General features: G+C 43.8%; 1 protein-coding gene across 4 annotated transcripts in view; it reads right to left on the bottom strand.

The window, feature by feature from the left end:
* Positions 1–1,260: 1,260 nt before the first annotated feature.
* septin9b (septin 9b) overlaps positions 1,261–16,242 on the bottom strand; it is a 50,138-nt gene continuing 35,156 nt past the window's right edge. For 3 of the 4 annotated variants that reach the window (XM_077015417.1, XM_077015419.1, XM_077015420.1), the window contains 9 exons: positions 14,271–14,465; positions 12,432–12,560; positions 12,039–12,120; positions 11,769–11,906; positions 8,787–8,904; positions 6,860–6,955; positions 6,146–6,242; positions 4,720–4,771; positions 1,261–4,380 (listed from right to left, as the gene is read on the bottom strand). In XM_077015417.1, the coding sequence (XP_076871532.1) occupies positions 4,206–4,380; positions 4,720–4,771; positions 6,146–6,242; positions 6,860–6,955; positions 8,787–8,904; positions 11,769–11,906; positions 12,039–12,120; positions 12,432–12,560; positions 14,271–14,465 (1,082 nt within the window). In that variant the 3' untranslated portion in view covers positions 1,261–4,205. Of the gene's footprint in view, positions 4,381–4,719; positions 4,772–6,145; positions 6,243–6,859; positions 6,956–8,786; positions 8,905–11,768; positions 11,907–12,038; positions 12,121–12,431; positions 12,561–14,270; positions 14,466–15,804; positions 15,941–16,242 lie in introns of those variants that run through there. The other variant, XM_077015421.1, reaches the window with a different exon arrangement.

Below are 16,242 nucleotides of genomic sequence, written 5' to 3'. Positions count from 1 at the left end.
CTGAATTACGTTGCTGGTGATTTGGAGATGGAGCTTTTGTTTCGGAGCATGCCTCATGGACAAACATCACCCAAAATGCTCCATCTCTTACTCTGGAAGAGAATAAGGAATCAGAGAATAAAGAATGTCAATGCATTTAAACAGCAGAAAAAGGCAAAGAACCAAATTCCAGATGCACCCACAGATGCTGGTGCCTTTACACTGGTCGTGTGTAAGAACAATGACAGGAATGCAGCACTCTTGACAGCTGTGCACGTTTGAGCCTGGAACGTTAATGAACTTCCATTTTCCATATGTCAGTGGCTGTAGGGTCAACTGGCCAACCGCTAGTGAGTGAGCTAGCGAGTTAACATCAGTGTGACGGTATTGGCCTGATCCACCCACGACCTGTATTTGCATATTGGAATGGGAGGGACACTTATATTTACGATGCAATTACACCTGCCTGACACACGCTCAGATTTTCCAGTGAGATGTTCTGCTGTGTTACAAAACAGTGAGCTTATGCATTTCAGCAAGTCTTATCCTCAGTGAACCATCATGATCATTTTATATATATTTTATATATATTTAAATCATCATTAAACTACTTGTGCTTTCAATTTTCCACACAGGTTAAGAATTTTTGGCCTCATGTTTATTTTTGTTAGAAAGGGTGTGACTGTTGTCATTTACCGAGTCTTTCCATACATCTCCCTAATAGTTATTTTAGAGCTTCCTAGTTTCCAATTAAGCACTTAATTGAAAAGCTGATTGGGCAGGGGATGAGTGGAGGGCTGTGGTTAATTCCTGAATGACAGGAAAAAAACTTTTAATGAATTCCGTTTGAGAAATGGACTTCACTGACATTCAAAGCTCATAAAACAGTGCCTGGTCCGCAATCTACAGAGAAACCTGCAAGCAGGTGTAAATACAGACAAAAGTTCAAGTAAATGTCAAAATGTAAATGACAGAAAATATGATTCTATTAAAATGGCTTAAAATGAGTTTGATTTTCAAAGACTATTCTGAGACGAGCTTGGATTATAGTTTATCTTCATTTAAAATTAATACTGAAGTTGATACTCCAGTCACAATGTGAAAATCCATATTTCTTTTTTAGTTCTTTATAAAATAGGAAGTCACAGTGAAAGGCTCTCGGCTGTTTTCACAAAAGGAAAAAAAGTATACAAAGATGAGGAGTTTCAGAGTTTGAGGGTAATTTACACAAAATTACAGTACCTATAGCCTAATAGTACTGAGCAAAAAAAAGACTCTACATAATATAAAATATTGACTTTATTTGTTGAAATTGCATGTGGATCAACTGAATTCCATAACAGACACTGAATGCATCTATCACAGTTTTAACATTGCTGTATAGTGATTGTCCATAGTTTGTGGATGAAATTCGCATTTGTGAGTTAAAGAAGGAATGCTGTTCACACCAGGGTGCCAGAATGAGGTGAATGATAGACACAAATGCACGTTTGCTAGGACATAGTGATGGCACAGGCTCTCCCCCATTCACAAAGTTCTTACACATTTTTGAGGGTAAAAAATCTAAAGCCACCTGACAACTCTGTCACTGTAAGGTTTTCAAAATCCAATCTCTAATTAAGTGCAATTGTGATGAAAATAAGGATTAGTCATAATTAATTAAGGCAAGATGTTAAAGGGCTTTGACATCAATTTGTACAGCGTCTCTTGCTGATCTACAACCAGCTTTGACGCATTTTACCTGGCATTTGTAACAATCCAGGAAAGAGCATAGCTGACTCAGAATGAGCGTGCATACATAGGGAAAGGAGATCTGTTTGACTGACAGGCCTGTGCAGAAGGCTTCATCCTGCCCTGAGATCACTTGAATGAACAGGCTCTGCCCACATTAGCTGCAGTTTTCTACCATTAGGTCTCATAACCAAACCAATGTTCCTAGCTCACACACATTGTGTTTTAGTTCTACGGTTCAGGCTGCAGCTCTATAGTGGCAAATAGGCCTGGGTGCAATAACGTCCCAAGGACAAATCGAATGACTGAAGTCCCCATGATGCTGGTGTACTTTGTTTCAGCACAGTGTGGAGAGCAGAGAGTTTGCTCAAGAAGCACAGTGATCTGTTCTTAGCCTTTGAATTTCTGGGCCGAGCGACAGTATGTGACACGCATATGCCGTGGGAGGTGGGACGCATGGGCATTGAACCAAGCTCCACCTCACGTTTGTGATGCCATGTGTGAGGAGGTGTCCTACTGTCTGTTCTGAGAACTCATGAGGAATATACTTTGTTGAATGTGGCCACAGTCGATTAGATATTTACCACTTTATATACGGTTATGTACTTGCTCAACAGTTGGTGAAAAATGTGATTATGTGCAGTGCATTCATGAAGTCACTGTGTATTGAAGTCCAACAAGAACACAGGATAATGTACCACACACGTCACCTTCAGTACTAAGTCTGTGGTCTGGCACTACCAAAGGCAAACAAGCAAACTGCAACAGTTACAGTTGATGATAACAGTTAATAACAGGCAATAACAGGTCTTTGAGATGCTTCTGTCAGTTTGAAGGGAAATTGCCAGTGCAAATGGATGAATGTAGATGTAAAGTGTAACTACAGCTGGAACTAAACAGATTCACAGTCATTTATATCCAAATCATTATGTTTAGAGTTTCTTTTTAAAACACAAAGAGACATTTATTTGGTTTATATCAATGCAGAGGTACAGACCTCTGTCCTCCAACATAAACAGAGTAATATTTCTGTCTATTAATAACAACAATGTAAATCTGTAGTACAAGGTTAAAACAAGGAGAATTCAAACATGACACTTGACACTGAGATAAAAATGGGCAAGATGCCTTTGGCCTACAGAGAAACAGAAAAATATACACTCCCAATTTAACAAACACAATGTACGTATGTACTCGGCACATGCACACACGCACACGCACACACGCACACGCACAAGCACACACACACACGCACACACACACACACACACACACAAAGAATAAGATTTCCAAGGTTCTCCAATTTCCATATGGTTCTACTTCCAGAACCATTCCAGATTTGCCTCCTCTGAAAAAATAAAGGTTTCTTTAAACAGCCTATGTCCCTCTCTAAAATAGCATGACATACCCCTAAACAAGCCTGTAACATGTACGCCCCTGACACACCTGTAACGTGACTCTCCTCTGACAACTGTAACATGTATGCACAGACAAACCCGTAACATGAAGATGTAATGATAAAAAAAAAGTGTAATAGCAATGAATGAAGCATGAAGATGAGATCAAGTCTGTGTCTGAAGCAACACATCTCATGTAACAATACATCACAAAACGTTAAGGGTAAACCGCCTCACCCAGAATGCTAATGTGGATCGAAATCAGTACAAACCTGTGGCAAGCTTTCTACTTTTACTTATCAGTAGCACTGATAGTGACCTTAGGGGAGCAGGTAGACTGAAGCAGTGAAACACCAGACCATGCTGTAATGACTAGTGCGGATGAGTCCGGAGCTGCATCCCAAATCAACTCTTCACCCCTGTCCCATGAACCCTTCATATGCAGGTTTCTATGTGACTAGATCAGAAAAGGGGCTGCTTTTCCAACATTTACTCAGTGTCTCTAAAGATTGCACCAGCAACGTGTCTTATCTTTTTTGTGAGGGGGGCACAGGGATGCCATAAGAGATTGGTTTGGGATGGGGAATACCCTACACCTCATCTCCTCCCATTCTGAATGCATAAAACTTCAAAGGTTCCAGGCAGAACAGATACCACTTCCAGCTCAAACCCTCCGACTCTTCTTAACCGCCTGTGTCGCACCTCGAGTCATTTCTATTCCAAGTGCCCAAGAGACACCATAACCCTAGTCATAAAAGCGTTTCATCAGTTGTCTTTATGGAAGACAAGGGGCAGGGACTATTTCACTAGCAAGCACAATGCCACAGTATGAAAAACATCACACATTGTTTGGAGAAGTACAATGATTACACAAGAGTAGCTGAACTTCCCTTTCTTCAGACATTTAAAACCGCCACTACAGTTCAACTGTGATTGGTCGTGTGGCATCTGGGCGTGGTTAAGCATGATTAGCAGGCTCCACCCAGGAAAGAGAGAGCAGAGGGCCCTGCTTCACATGGGCATTTGATCGAGTGGTAAACGGATGGCTGGACAGAAGGATGGATAGAGGGAGGGAGAGAGGGGCTGATGAAAGGACGTCTACATCTCGTGTGAGAGAACATCTTGGGCGGGGACACCATTGGCGTGGACGACAGGATGTCCGTTCTCCTCGCCGTTAGACTGCGCGTTCGCATTGTTTTCGTTGAGTCTGCGCACACGGTAACCTTCATAGTGAATACTGCTGGTGATGTCCTTCAGGTTCTGCATATGAGTTCTAGAAGACAGGGAGGGAGGGAGGGAGGGAGGGAGAGAGAGAGAGAGAGAGAGAGAGAGAGAGAGAGAGAGAGAGAGAGAGAGAGAGAGAGAGAGAGAGAGAGAGAGAGAGAGAGAGAGAGAGAGAGAGAGAGAACTCAGTTTACTGTTCTGTTCATTGTTATAATTCACATGAAAAAAGTTCTTCAGTGCGCTAATGCACTAACTAATGACACTTCATTATTCTTTTTAGTGTGAACATTTACATTTACACTCACATTTAATCTAATTTAGCACACGCTCACTTAGTTATCTACAAAGTGAACTGAAACAGCTAACAGACTGCTGAAGTGAGCCTCACCTTATCAGGAGATCCCGCAGGTAGGCGAACTCACAGTGCTCTGTGTTCTCAACTAAAGAAGGAACATTTCAGATTACCTTAGATATCTACAGTATATTCATATTTTACAGCACAAGTTGAAAATAAACAATTATAGACTTTATGCAAATAAATTCTAATACATTAGATTAAAAACTGGACCAATAGGCCAGTTTTCTTTTCTGCTGATCGAATTTAGAATTTGTCATGTAACTTAGAATACCACTAGATGGCAGTCTAGGATCACAAAATGTTTCACTAACGTGGTATGGCCTTAAAGGTATTATAATGCATAAATCCTTCCTGAAAAATTACAACAGTCACTTCAAGGCTAAATGGAGGGTGGAAGTTTGCGCATGACTTAAAAATCGACAAATGGGAATGTATAGTTGTAATGTGTCCACGGACATTTTGAAATTCCCCTGCAGATATTAAAGTGCATTTAAGCGTGTTAAATGATATGGAGTAGAGCAGATCAGGGACAGCACTTAAGCAGACTGACATTTAAAAACATACTCAAACACCATACTTTAACATACTCAAGGTAACACACACTCAAACAGAGAAAACTCAAACAGGAGGAGTGAGCCAAAACTGTGAGGCAGATTCTGCAGATGTGTGTGTTTATGTTTACATAAATAGCAATTGGAAATTGCTCTATAAACACCTAGTAGTGAGTTTGTTTACCTTGTCTTTTCTAAAGGCAAGATAAGAGGTGTGTGTGTGTGTGTGTGTGTGTGTGTGTGTGTGTGTGTGTGTGTGTGTGTGTGTGTGTGTGTGTGTGTGTGTGTAGAGAGAGTAGAGGATAATGATCTCTGTGGGGGTGTGCTGTTGAATTGGTGGACAGGCCGCACACTGAATCCATCCATTTCTCTCCCTCTCTCTGTCTCTCTCTCTCTGTCTTGCCTTTTCTCTCTCACACTCTCAGTCCCCCTCTCCCTCTTTCACTCTCTGTTTTCCTCTCATACACACTTTGTCCATGTCCCTGTATCTCTGTCTCTGTCTCTCTCTCTCTCTCTCTCTCTCTCTCATTCCCTCATATATTGAAATAATAACTCTTTACTCTCTAACAGCAGATGATGCCATTTTCCACAGGAAACAGTTTGTTTCTGGTTCTCCGTTCATGCCTCTGATGTGAGAAGGGCAGGACTGCTGTATAAACTGAATAAGAACACGTGCAACATTTGAACCCTGCAATATGTGAATATTTACTGGAAAATGTGAATATCTGTAGGGTTACTCACAGTGTGCTCAGTGTTGGTGCTGTATTCCACAGAAAGAATTTGCAGGCCTACACGTGAGTGTGAATGGGCGTGTCCATATCTGTGTGAATGGGCGTGTCCATATCTGTGTGAATGGGCGTGTCCATATCTGTGTGAATGGGCGTGTCCATATCTGTGTGCGTTACCTTCTACCGTGCCCCATCTTGTTTTTCTGCCCAATAGCCTCTTCCCGTTCACCTGGTACTCTTGGTCACTGCCCACCACGGCAAAGGGGATCTTCTCCTAATGGAGACACAAAGAGCAGAGTAATACACACTCACACACATTAACACACACTAACACAGAGTTATACTCACACTCACACACATTAACACAGTTATACACACACACTAACACAGAGTTATACTCACACTCACACACATTAACACAGTTATACACACTCACACACATTAACACTGTTATACACACACTCCCAACTTAACACAGTTATACACACTCACACACATTAACACAGAGTTATACTCACACTCACACACATTAACACAGTTATACACACACACTAACACAGTTATACACACTCACACACATTAACACAGTTATACACACTCACACACATTAACACTGTTATACACACACTCACATCTTAACACAGTTATACACATACTCACACACTAACGAAGAGTTACATCACAAACATATACACACACGCAACAAAGTTACTTCATGTAGAGTTACATCATGCATACAAATGTGTGCACACACACATACAGGTAGCACAGTGATAGGTTAGTGATTGTTTTGTGAAAGTATGACTAAGTGTGTGTGTGTGTGTGTGTGTGTGTGTGTGTGTGTGTGTGTGTGTGTGTGTGTGTGTGTGCGCACGCATGTGTTTAGCTCACCCTGATGTCGTCATTGATCTTCCTGTCCTCTGCATCCTCATCAAACTCTTTTTGGGGGTAAACGTCAATCTCATTGGCTCGCAAGTCTTCCTTTATCTGTATATGCACATTAAAGCACCCACCAATCAACAAGGCATTAGGGAAGGATCCAAGTTATGTTAGGTTAGACCCTACATGCTCCACTGTCCTGCACATGATTGCAAAAGGGGTGAAATAAAGACATTTGTAAGTCGCTCTGGATAACAGCGTCTGCTAAATGTCGTAAATGTAAATGTAAATAAAGGCTTCTGCTTGCACAGCAGCTGGAGAGCTTGTGGTCAAACAAGAAGACAGTCCGTGAGCGTCCATGAGTGTCCAAGAGCATCCAGGAGCGTCCACGAGTGTCCCGCCACTTCCAATGCAAACTGGCTGGATTCACATCTCCTCTAATAGCCACCCGAGTAATGAGAGGGACAAGGCCCATGAAAATAAACACGTCTCAGGGCATGTCAGGCCAGGGACATCCAGCGCATCATCACGGAAGGATCCAGAAACAGAGACGTCCAAGAACCCCCACGTGGATTCAGAACTGCACGACTTTAAAATGGCCGCCAGAGAATGAAATACAAACAGAGAAGCCAGAGTGGCTGGGGGCAGGGTTGCCACGGGAACGCTCAAATAAACAACCATGCTGCCAAGACCTGTATCCACCCTGCAGTTTGTTTAACCTCTCCACCTATGTCCTCTTCCTGTCCTGAGCTCAACATTAAGGTAACTAAACCAGGCATATCTACTGACACACACACACACACACACACACACACACACACACACACACACACACACACACACACACACACACACAGCTCCCACAGAAGGAAGTATTCAAGCAGTCCACACAGCCAACCAAAACAATCTCCCACAATCCCCTTGGGTCAGTCATGCTCTGCCCTGCCTTCGGAAGTGGTAGCCAATACGCCCAGCGCACTTCCTGCTGTGGGATTTGCTGAAAAGGAAGCAACGTGTGTGGGACACACCTGCGGGTCTCCCACGGCCCACTCTCTGCCCCAGGCAGGAGGAGAGCAGCCTACACTCCACAGCCCAGTCCAAAGCAGCTCAACGAGCCACTTATACACTCAGTGCCCCAACACCACTGTGTGTTTGGGTAGTATGAGGTGTGAAGGGGTAGTACGAAGTATGCAGGGGTAGTATGAAGTGTACTGAAGTAGTATGAAGTGTGCAGGGGTAGTATTAGGTCTGTAAGGGTAATATGAAGTGTGCAGGGGTAGTATTAAGTCTGTAAGGGTAATATGAAGTGTGCAGGGGTAGTATTAAGTCTGTAAGGGCAATATGAAGTGTGCAGGGGTAGTATTAAGTCTGTAAGGGTAATATGAAGTGTGCAGGGGTAGTATTAAGTCTGTAAGGGTAATATGAAGTGTGCAGGGGTAGTATTAAGTCTGTAAGGGTAATATGAAGTGTGCAGGGGTAGTTTGAAGTGTTTGCAGCACAACACTACTTTGGTCTCGTAGCCCCACCAGAAAACAGTATCAATGGCCATGCCAAGACATTACCCACACTGCACTCTAGAAGGATCTAGTAAACCTCAGCATTGAACATAGAAGTGGTTGCCAAGTTATTCCAGTTTTTATGCCTTGGCAGAGAGAAGAGAGGCAGAATACACACACACACACACACACACACACACACACACACACACACACACACACACACACACACACACACACACACACACACACACACACACACACACACACACACACACACACACACACACACACACACACACAGAAGGATAGTTTGACCCAAACTCATATAAAGCAGAGTCTCAGCAGAAAGTATAAAATGATATCTGTACACACAATCACACCGAACCTTTGCTGTGTGTGTGTGTGTGTGTGTGTGTGTGGCAGGGGAGAGGACAATTTACCTTACGCCTGAAGAAACCTCTCTCATCCACTGTCAGTGTGTCTGCTTTGGCAATGATGGGAACGATGTTCACCACTTTACTCAGATGCCTCATAAACTCAATGTCGATCGGCCGTAGACTGAAACACACACACACACACACACACACACACGCGCACACACACACACACACACACACACACACACACACACACACACACACACACACACAACAACAATAAGCTTTAGACAAAATGCTTAACTGAAGATCATTTAAAAAGTGTACAAGTACCACCAGGGGGCAGTGGAGAGTCAACCATTCACCGTTCTAAAAGGCAAACTTGTGTTGTACTTCATTCACCTCTTTGCTGTTACAATCCCATCCACACCATTCTAGATCTATTACAAACTCATCAACACCATTACAGATCTGTTACAAACCCATCCACACCATTCTAGATCTATTACAAACTCATCAACACCATTACAGATCTGTTACAAACCCATCCACACCATTCTAGATCTATTACAAACTCATCAACACCATTACAGATCTGTTACAATCCCACCCACACCATTCTAGATCTATTACAAACTCATCAACACCATTACAGATCTGTTACAAACCCATCCACACCATTCTAGATCTATTACAAACTCATCAACACCATTACAGATCTGATACAATCCCACCCACACCATTCTAGATCTATTACAAACTCATCAACACCATTACAGATCTGTTACAATCCCATCCACACCATTCTAGATCTATTACAAACTCATCAACACCATTACAGATCTGTTACAATCCCATCCACACCATTCTAGATCTATTACAAACTCATCAACACCATTACAGATCTGTTACAATCCCATCCACACCATTCTAGATCTATTACAAACTCATCAACACCATTACAGATCTGTTACAAACCCATCCAAGACTTTAGAGATTTACCATCTCCATGTATGTTAGAACATTAATTCAGATACTGAAAATGCTACACAGTGAAATCAAAGTGTAATGATACTTAATGCACTTATTTAACCTGTATATAAGCATAGAGTTTCTGGTAGTAGATCTCGGTTCCTCATTTTGGAAGGCTCGGGAAATTATTAGAAGCTCGGCTCCCAGAGAGTGTGTGGGGTGGTGTCACCATGGCTCCCAGAGAGTGTGTGGGGTGGTGTCACCATGGCTCCCAGAGTGTGTGTGGGGTGGTGTCACCATGGCTCCCAGAGTGTGTGTGGGGTGGTGTCACCATGGCTCCCAGAGTGTGTGTGGGGTGGTGTCACCACGGCTCCCAGAGTGTGTGTGGGGTGGTGTCACCATGGCTCCCAGAGTGTGTGTGGGGTGGTGTCACCACGGCTTTCAGGGCTGTGTGTATCAGGGCTGAGTGTGTGTCAGGGCTGAGTGTGTGTATCAGGGTTGAGTGTGTATCAGGGTTGAGTGTGTATCAGGACTTAGTGTGTATCAGGGCTGAGTGTGTGTCAGGGCTGAGTGTGTGTATCAGGGTTGAGTGTGTATCAGGGCTTAGTGTGTATCAGGTTTGAGTGTGTATCAGGGTTGAGTGTGTATCAGGGTTGAGTGTGTATCAGGACTTAGTGTGTATCAGGGTTGAGTGTGTGTCAGGTTTGAGTGTGTATCAGGACTTAGTGTGTATCAGGGTTGAGTGTGTGTCAGGGTTGAGTGTGCTCCCTGGAGAACGGGAATGAGGCCCTGTACACATCAGTATACTATCATGCCCTTACAGTCTAAAATACAGTCTCTCTCTCCCTCTGTCTCTCTCCACCTCTCTCTCCTCCTCTACCCATTCCCTTCTACTCTCTCTGCTCCTCTCTCTCCCTCCAGAGGACTAGCAGACGTTTCTCTCTTCTCTTCGCTAAACCGAATGAACTAAAACCACTGCAAACCAGAAGTGAGCCAAGTCTTAACATGAGTACAGCAGTTCACTGAAATAAATCTACAAATGTCAGAAACCCCAACCTTCACAAACCACCGGCAAGTTAAAGACATACATCTACAATTACCCACCATCACTGATATTTAATATTAACAACAGTTATAATCATTTCATACATAAAACATCCCTGTCACAGATAAAGTTGTGGCAACCAGCAGAACAAATCCACAAGTTTGGCACAGGGAAGGAGTGATCATTTACAAGGCTTTGGTTAAACAGCAGAGTTTTGTGTCTTTACATGCAGTCGAACAGGCAAAGTGGAACAGAAGGGGGCGGGGCTTCCATTGAAGAGGAACTGTTCCACGAACCCTCGCCTAATAACAGACACGCTATTGTAAACTATTTTAAACATTCTCATCTTCAGAAACACTCAGTCAAACCAGAAAGATGACAGACGGCAAAAACGCATGTGTACGTTTAGAATTAGTGACCCACACTGCTGAGAATCTTTGGAATTCATGGTGAGAATTCTTAGAATGCTGCAACCATTCTTAGAATTGTTTCTTCTATTTCTTCATGATACATTCGGTTCTCTTCGGAACACATTAGTGTGGGTTATTTAGTGTTTCAGGGCTCTGCTACAGAGACTTGGCAAATGACTCCAGGGAAGTGACTTTCCTGCTTTTGCTGTTCACATTTAAAATATACCAGACTGAGGAACTGAATCTGAGTTGTCCCAAGGGCTGGCTTGCCACCTCAAGGGCTGTTAAGGGATGGCACAGGGCGGGACGGTGTTTCAGAAGAAGGAACTGGTGTCTGAGAATGTCTCGGATGCAGTTATATGATAGATGGTGAATCGACACACACACACACACACACACACACACACACACACACACACACACACACGCCAAATGAGGCACAATCCTACATGTTGTTAATATGACATGTTGTTAATATCACATATAAATATATTAATATCACATTGATATCACCCGTGTGTGTGTGTGTGTGTGTGTGTGTGTGTGTGTGTGTGTGTGTGTGTGTGTGTGTGTGTGTGTGTGTGTGTGTGTGTGTGTGTGTGTGTGTGTGTGTCTCACCAGTGTCCAGTAGGCGGTATAAAGTATATGCAACAGTGGACACGTGTATCTGGGATCCTCTTCTTCCTGTTAATGTTGATCTCCTCCTGCAGGTACTGCTCATACTGCTCATTAATGTACTTCATAATGGGCTGCCAACTACAGGGAGAACACACACACACACACACACACACACACACGCACGCACGCGCACACGCACACCGTGAGCATAACCAAGGCGAATGCTCAGTATGGGATGTAATAGAAGCAGGCCTGAGTGAACACTGTTACCAGTTCTCATTGTTGATCTGGTCTCCAAATCCTGGTGTGTCAATCACTGTTAGTTTCATCCTCACTCCTTTCTCCTCAATATCTATAGCACACACGTACACACACATATACACACATGCACAAATGCATGTACATGCATACACACGCACAAGCACACATACACACAAAGACACAGAGTTACAGTGAACTAACTGTGTCCCAGATCTGTACATCTTCAGAGCTGTTCGTGAGGAGAGCAAACTTGTTATGTTCTTGGTGTTTGATACATTATGGGAGTTAATTGATTGAGTGTTTTATGTAAAAACCTGAAAAATGTTAAAACCAGTCTGTATCTTTTATTCTGCTTCATGCCAGTGTGTGTTTATTGTGTGTGTGCACGTGTGTGTTCTTTACCGTGACTGATGGATTTGATCTCGATGGTTTGGGGAATCCTCTCCTCTTCACTGGCCATCACAGACCTACGGCTCACTTTAGACTTGAACAGAGTGTTGATCAAAGTAGATTTACCCAGACCGCTCTGACCTGTGCACACATACGCCCACGCCCATATAATCACACACAGACAGAAACAAAAGAACAGTCACCTCTTACTACATCAGAACAGCCAACTCTCCACTACATCAGAACAGCCAACTCTCCACTACATCAGAACAGCCAACACTCCACTACATCAGAATAGCCAACTCTCCACTACATCAGAACAGCCAACTCTCCACTACATCAGAACAGCCAACTCTCCACTACATCAGAACAGCCAACTCTCCACTCCATCAGAATAGCCAGCTCTCCACTCCATCAGAATAGCCAGCTCTCCACTACATCAGAACAGCCAACTCTCCACTACATCAGAACAGCCAACTCTCCACTACATCAGAACAGCCAACTCTCCACTACATCAGAACAGCCAACTCTCCACTACATCAGAACAGCCAACTCTCCACTACATCAGAACAGCCAACTCTCCACTACATCAGACCAGCCAACTCTCCACTACATCAGAACAGCCAACTCTCCACTACATCAGAACAGCCAACTCTCCACTACATCAGAACAGCCAACTCTCCACTACATCAGAACAGCCAACTCTCCACTACATCAGAACAGCCAACTCTCAACTACATCAGAACAGCCAACTCTCAACTACATCAGAACAGCCAACTCTCCACTACATCAGAACAAATATATCTCCTACTACAACAGAAAAGCCATGTGTCTCACTACAAATGTGCATGTGTGTTTTCTAGCAAGAGACTGAACATATCTCCACATCTTCTTCAATCTGGCTATAATCTCCTCACAGCTTTCCTTCAGGCTATCTGGGTTTATTGCACATGCAGACAAACATACACACAATCCTATAGTATATTTATATTTATACTATACTGCTACCTTCAGAAAACAGTCGTTTTCTATCCGTCTGTTATTAGCAGAAAGGCAGAAGAGAACAAACAAACACCTCTAAAGGACACAGTCTGACATTAGCTGCTGTGAACTGGGCACTACAAAATATAGTTGCAAAATATAGTTTTCACACAAATTAAACCTTCATTCATACCACAAATCTTATTGTGTCCAGGCCTGGGCTCTAGCACAGTGTACAAGAAACCCCGGAGCCTCAAGCAGTTCTGCTGAACATCTGTAAGTGGTCGCAAGTTAGGCCTCCAAGTTTGTTCACACCACCAAGGCAAAAGCCGTGGAATCGGTGAGACCACCCTCCAAAGGCCTGGAGCCGTCTCAGGGGTGAGGGAGTGGGAGCGCACCAGTACACCTCAGGTGTCAGGTGTGCTCTCCTTCATCTCAGCCCTGAGGTGCCTGCACCGAACACACCGTGAAGTGCTTTACGTCCCGGATGGCAGCTTTCCTCAGACACCCAGCCAGACTCCAGCGGCGTCTTAGACCTCATCTACGGAGGAGAGCTTTCTGACCACAGCAATCTCGCCACCTTGGCTTGGTGAGGGCCAACTAGCCAAGAGCAATTCAGTACGAGACAAACTGCAGACACCTCCCCCATTAACAGAACCCAGCTCCTACTGGGCCTAGACCACTGTGTAGCAGAGCTTACCTAAAGGACCAATGGATATGTATGTAAAGATTCAATGAAGGCTTTAGATGCACAGCTACACAAATGCTCTGAGTAGTCTGTAGCAGTGAGGAGAAGCACACTGTCCCATTAGTGTGTGTGTGCCCGTTGGTGTGTGTTTGTGTGTGTCCTGCACGGTTGGTTGAACTCACCCACTACCATGATGTTCAGTTCAAAGCCCTGTTTCATGGCTTTCCTCCTCATCTGCTCCAGGACAGAGTCAATTCCCACGTAGCCAAACTCCGCCCCCGGCCCCGCCTTTTCGGACCGCCCCACGGGCTGGGGCTGCTGTGTCGTTTTTGCTGTGTCTGCCATGTTGCCGTAGAAACTGGTGATGATCTCTGGCCCTGACAATGCAGTGAGAGACAGAGTCAGTACTCGATGAAGGCAAGTAGGTCACACACATTCACTCACCTTCAAACCTTTCAGACCTTCAAACCTTTCAGTCCTGTGTCCTGAATTATATTACAGACCTCAGGCACCCATGGACTGCACAGTTTACCTTCTTCCCTTCTTTACGTTTTCCTTTTCCCCAGTACATCAGATTTAACTGAGCAGTGTAATATCAAGACCCTTGAGAGTTCAACATGCCACGGTGTGACTTTCTGCCAACGCTATCCCAGTGGGACCTCTGGCAGGTGAGCCAGAATTCCACAGCTGTCTGGTCTGTACTCTGACAGAGTAAATATTACCCATGATGCCATTTTGGTCACGGGGAGAAAAATGTCACTCCACACTGTGTTTCCCTGATGTCTAAAAATCAAACCCTAAATTGCTGAGCCAGCATTCAGATGCATATCTTTGCAGTGGACAAGTCAAATCACAAGTCAAATCCAGCATCTAATCCATGCCAATCTAGCTAATCCAAAGAGCAAAGGCCAGCACCTCTAAGTAAACAAACTATTAAGAACTGACAGAGTTGCATAAACACAGAAGATTTAGACAGATACTGGGAACTGGTAGCAACTAACAATGGAGAGATAAGATTACATACATGCTAATCTTCACATCTCTGAAACAGTACCTACAAGTAAGTAATAAGGTCTGGTTTTGATTCTATAAAACATCCCTTCAAGAGAAGAGTTTTGACATGATCCCAGAGATCTCCAAAACTGCCAACTCAAGACATGAGTGCAGGAAACATGTAGATGCTAGTGCTCCATACCATCCAGAGCAGAGATATTTCACAACCCTTACCTAACAAACACAGAGAGAATGTGTGTGTTTGTGTGTGTGTGTGTGTCTTTGGGTGAGAGAGAGAGAGAGAGAGAGAGAGAGAGAGACAGGGGGGGGGGGGGGGAGAAATGACAAAACATTGATTCTTTTTCTTTCAGGCTTGCTCCATGTGCCTGTGTCTAGACTCTAAAAACTAGAACAAGAAAAAGACAAAAAGAGAGACAGACAAAGTGAGAGAGGGTGTCCAGACCCAAAAGGGCCATACTGAACACACACACCACTGCGGAGTTACCTGGTCAACCCCCCCCCCCCCCAGTCCTCCGACCTTTCAGACTTGTACAAACACGTCTCATTAATTTCAGTTTCTGATGTCACTCACCACCAAAGATGGCTGAGGACGATTCTACACCAGCCACCAATGACAAGAGTGCATGTATCAAATCAAATCATCCACATGCACAGATTATAGCTGGTGCTCTGCCCTGCCAAATGTGGATGACCTGTTCTTACCTGTCAGATATAAAACGGCATTTTCAGATCAGCCTAAGCACATCTTTGCAGTTGTGAGTAGTTTCAATTATTATGCAGTTCTGAAACTGGAGTCTGAAGAGATAGAAACACTGTGTGCCAGTGCGGTGTGCTTATGTATGCTCACGTTCCACACACACACACACACACACACACACACACACACACACACACACACACACACACACACACACACACACACACACACACACACAGACACAGACACACACACAGACACACACACACACACACAAATGAATGTCTTCACCTTTTTGCTGTCTGTGTCTCTCAAAGGAATACTTACACAGACACAAAAATAAATAACAGGAAACTTCATTTATGCGTGTCTGTGTGTGTTTGTGTATGTGTCCACAAAGATAGGAAAGTCTAATATTTTTGACATTGTGGTCACCATGGGTT

Source organism: Brachyhypopomus gauderio, chromosome 8, assembly GCF_052324685.1.
Source record: "Brachyhypopomus gauderio isolate BG-103 chromosome 8, BGAUD_0.2, whole genome shotgun sequence".
In the NCBI taxonomy this organism is placed as follows: domain Eukaryota; kingdom Metazoa; phylum Chordata; class Actinopteri; order Gymnotiformes; family Hypopomidae; genus Brachyhypopomus; species Brachyhypopomus gauderio.
The sequence above is the reverse complement of the archived record's forward strand: the minus strand, read 5'-3'. Positions and strand labels throughout refer to the sequence as shown.